At 40.8% G+C, this 4,625-nt stretch overlaps 1 protein-coding gene across 1 annotated transcript in view; it reads left to right on the plus strand.

Moving 5' to 3' along the window:
• LOC104390759 overlaps positions 1–4,625 on the plus strand; it is a gene marked incomplete at its 5' end in the record, with an annotated part of 124,643 nt that overhangs the window by 5,362 nt on the left and 114,656 nt on the right. The window contains 2 exons of the mRNA XM_009999956.1: positions 2,235–2,437; positions 3,800–3,887. Of these exons, the coding sequence (XP_009998258.1) occupies positions 2,235–2,437; positions 3,800–3,887 (291 nt within the window). The remainder of the gene's footprint in view (positions 1–2,234; positions 2,438–3,799; positions 3,888–4,625) is intronic.

Here is a 4,625-nt window from a genome sequence, read left to right on the forward strand (position 1 = left end):
AGAGTGTGCTCTTGTGCACGTGCTCTCTCATGCACATGCATCTGCTGTCTCTCACTTCAGCCCTGTGTATGGTTCCCCAGGTTAATCAGTAACAACCTGGGAGTGTTTGCTTTTGACCGTTGGCTTCAGCCTGTTTTGATGAAAACAACGTTGATGTTTTAAATTGGGAGGGATAGGAAAATGTAATGTGTTGTTTGGTTCATGAGCAATATCTAAAAGCTTTTGGTTGGTTAAATAATAAAATAATTAAATATTGTAGCCTCAGTCCTGAAGAAATACTTCAAAAAAGCCTGCTAAGTCTTGAACTTCAGCAATGTGTTGCTGATAAGGCTGTTTGGTGTGTTCATACACTATCAGCATTCCTGTATGTCCTGAACTGGGGCTACCACTCTGTGACAAGTTAAATTAATCCAAGTCAGCTGCTGCCTCTGCTCCCTCCTGTTCTCTGATTAGTCATCTTTCTGCTTGTACTCACCTGACCCTGAGGTGAGCTACTTCAAGGAGTTACACCAGTTGAGAGCACACTACAGTAAAAAAGGCAATAGATTTTTTGCATGATTTATTTCCGCAGACCAGGACTCCCAACAGACTGGACACTGCAAGTGAAGGAGCAGAAAAATAGCAGGAATAGGTGTTGTGTGTGAGGCGGTCAATTAGTGTCAGCTTGCAGAGAAACATTACTATGTCTGCTGAAGGGGCATAATGACTTCTGTGTATTAGAGCAAACAGGTTAAACTTGGAGAATTTTGTCTCTGGTACTGATGGGCTCATGCTCCTGTTCTGGTCATTAGGCTTGGGTGGTTTAAACATCTTGGGTGCAGTCCATAAAGTCTCAGGGAGAAGTTGTAGGAAAGCTTAGAGCAGTAACTGAAGAACTGCGATATGTTCTTGATAAACAAGAGGAAACCAGTTGTAGCCATAAGCTGGGGCCCTGGTATCTCCAGAGGCCACACCTGCATTGTTGAAGTCCACCTCAAAACTGAGAACTACTTGACAGAATTATTAAAAAACTAGCTGAACTGGAAAAGTCACGCTGGAGTGTCCCACTGTATAAATAAGGTGTGATAAGGAGTATGTGAATGTTTTAGGTCCAAAACTGAAATTTAACCTGGTATATCAACATATGTTCTTTAAAGTGCTCGGGCCAGCTCTAGTCACAGACACCCACAAGTGTTGGGCCCAATTTTTGCACCTGAATGAGAGAAAGACCTGGAGATACTTAGTTTTATGGAGACTCTCTCAAGTTCTGACCAGAGTGATTAGGTGGTTATATCACTGAACAGGAAAAAAAAATGCTGCATTTTCTGTCCCTTTATGGAAGGGGAGGGGGGCTTAGCATCCTCTAATTCCCCTGTTAAAGGATGACATTTCTGGCATATGGCTATTTTCAAATTCTTGTGGTCACAGGAACTTACCCCACAGCCAGCCCCATTGGTGAAGAAATATTTCTCCAAAAATAGACTAATATGCAATGTCCTGTGATGGGGGAAAAAACTAACTGAATGATGCTCTTGTTTTTGGGTGTGGGTTGTTTGTTTGTTTGTTTTGTTTAAAATGCAAAGATGGTAAGTTCACACATGACAGTGTGCAAATACTTTACCATTATTTAGTAATCCAAATCTTCCCCTCTCTGTGATCCTGGAAAATTTAAGAATGTCCTTTGCTATTGCACTAGTGGCATTTATTTTATTGGACATATCCTCTCAACCAATGCTGCTGGCTATACTTCAAGGCTATTTCCTTGCCAAGAGCCCTCAGGGGGAGGAGGGAGGCACTTGTGTAGCTTAAACCCACTGGAATCCTCTCCATAGGAGGTGGTGGGTATTTTAAAGGTAGTTGAGTAGCTGAAACCTCTCCAGAAGACATTTTAAGAAAAAAAAATAAAATATAGCATTTGCTTTCCTTTAACAAAAAAAGCACATTCCTTTTACTCCAACTACATTTTAAACATAAATTACGTATGATGGGACATTGGGCCATCGTTCTGATTGAAAAGCATCCTAAAATCTCATTCATGTCAGAAACTGAGGGAGTTTGGCACCCAGAGAAGTATTATTTTGTGGATGTTGTGTAGAACAAATCTTAGAAGGCATTTTAAAAAAAAAAAGCCCAAAACCAAGAAACACAGGAGAGAAAAAAAAAAAAAAGAGCAAATACTCAGTTGTGTTTGTAACTTGTATAATAAATAGGAGAACTTAAAAAGGGAGATTTATCAAACTTTTTATTCCTTGCAGAATTACGGGCTTGAAACAGACAATATGAAGAACCTGGTTCTCAAACTGCGAGCGTCGTCCAACAATCTGCAAAATTACATCAGTAGTCGTAGGAAAAGTTCCAATTATGATGGGACCACCTCTCGCAAGCCCCCCAATGAATTCCTTACTTCCGTGGTAGAGCTTATTGGTGCTGCTAAAGCCTTGCTTGCATGGTTGGACAGGTAAGAATAAAATCTTTATATTTTAATTTACTGCTATAATTAATTGCTTCTCCTTGGAGCACAATTTCCAGATGTTTGGGTGTAAAGATATTGATTTTGCTCACCTTTGCTGGCAATACTGAAAGCTTCTAGTGGAAAAATTTAATTTAGGGTATCTACTCTTGCTAAAACTGGTGAAACCTTTAACATTGGGTCCAAAATGGTATTTGTAAAAGTAGGGTTCTTCCTGTTCAGGGCAACTGACCAATTTTCAGGCAAATTTCTCATACATGTGACTTCCTCCTCTCACCTTCTCACCTTCTAAATTATTTGTCATTGGCAGGTCCCTTTCTAAAAGAACTTTTAATGTTTTGCAGAAATCATGGCTTTAGCTCTATTGCATGAAAACTGAATGGTAGGAAAGACTATCCCTCTGCATTTATTTTTTTGTTTATTTCCCTGGCAAGAGCTGGAGCTTATTTGTGACAACTGTAGCAGAACCAAACAGATAACAGAGCTGGTTGGGTGCTGGCTGGGATCCTGGTCAGGATAACAGATGAACATCAATTCTCTAATCCCCAGCCAGCTTTCCTGAGAAAGAGGGTTAGGAAGAAAGCTACATGGGGACAGGCAGCAAGGAGAGCTTTTATCCTTCAATGTCCCTGATCTGCAGTAAGGAACTGGTTCTGTGTCCAGACAGTGATGTTAATAGCTTGTGCCTCTGGTGTTGTCCTCTCGTGTCAGCCTGTTGCTGGCAGCTTGCCCTAAAATTTCTTCTGCAACCCACCATCAGCAAGATGGATGCTTTGTCCATCTCCAGACCTGCTTGGGTTACTTCTGAATCCTCTTTTATCCCTTTCAGCTGTCTGGAGGGTCTGTGGTGAGAGTCTCTAAAGCTGTTCTACTTATGGTGATTCTTTTCTAAGATTGAGCCTCATTGCACCTCTGTGTGTAAAGTATGAAATCTATTTTTCTTCTTCTTTTAGAGAGTTGTTTGGGTTTTTTTTATCTCACTTGGATTTAGTAATAGAAGACTTCCAAGGTAGAAATCTACTCACTGGCAAACGCAGGGGTGTGATTTTTTGCAACACGGTGTCATCTGGCTTGACAATGTAGCTGAGAGAAATGCAGTTTGGAAAATGGATGGTTTCTTCTGGTTTTGTTCTCCAAACTTTCTTATCACAGGGCTAGACATTCACCAGATTTGGTCCAAGGATAGAGTGGGACTATGCAGTCAGGAATATTTATATTTTAAAGCTGTGTTACCATGCTTGTGTGAATGTCAGAGTTACAGCTCTTGCTCTCACATGCTGTTCCTCACTGATAAGGTAGGATAGGAGAAGTCTGGTCCCTTTGATCTAAGGGAATTTTCTCTCGTTGCAGGACCCCATTTACAGGCATTGCTGACTTTTCATCAATGAAGAACAGAATCATTCAGCTCTGCTTGGATCTCACTACTACTGTTCAGAAGGTCAGCTGATTTATTTTCCTCTTTGCCTTCCGAAAGGGAAGGAAGGGGGATGTTTGGGAAAGTCATGTACTTGCTGTGTGCAGAGTTCTAATGGAAAGGCAGATTGGGAAATGAGAGCTTACTTGAAACTTTGAAGGTCCATAGGGGTCAGTTTTGGTTGTCCATTCTTCTAAATTATTTTTTTTCTCTACCTTCTTTTCCAGTTTTTGCTATTGCTGGCCATATCTTAAGTGATTGTGGCTTACAGGCTACTCATATTTTCTTGAGCTTTAATGGAAAGAGGACTAGTTTTTGAAACAGTTGATGTATACTTGGAAGATTTTAAACTTCCAGACATTTTGAAAAACAGTTACGCGTGCTAACTCTAGACAAAAACATTACTCCATTGGTGCAGAATCCTTAGGTTTTTTACCAAACAGTGTGTTTGAGGCATCAGATGGGAAATAATGGGAAATCCTGCATGTAATGGAAGGAGCTGCTGCCTTTATGATACAAATCCCACTGGCAAGGCTGCTTCTGCCTATATTATGAGACCACAGTGTTTTGTCTCAAAACCTTCCATTTATCATCTTTGCACTGAGCACTCATATTGGTAACAGCTAGAAGAGTGCATGACTGTGGCAGTCTTGGCGAGTAACGTCACTTAGCTCTCTGAATAATACTGCCTGTCTTAAAAGCTGTTCTGGTAGTGTGCCACTGCTTTCGCTGTGACACATGTGCAGGTTTCAGCTCCTGCTG

The sequence above is a fragment of the Chaetura pelagica genome, unplaced genomic scaffold, assembly GCF_000747805.2.
Source record: "Chaetura pelagica isolate M959 unplaced genomic scaffold, ChaPel_1.0 scaffold135, whole genome shotgun sequence".
In the NCBI taxonomy this organism is placed as follows: domain Eukaryota; kingdom Metazoa; phylum Chordata; class Aves; order Apodiformes; family Apodidae; genus Chaetura; species Chaetura pelagica.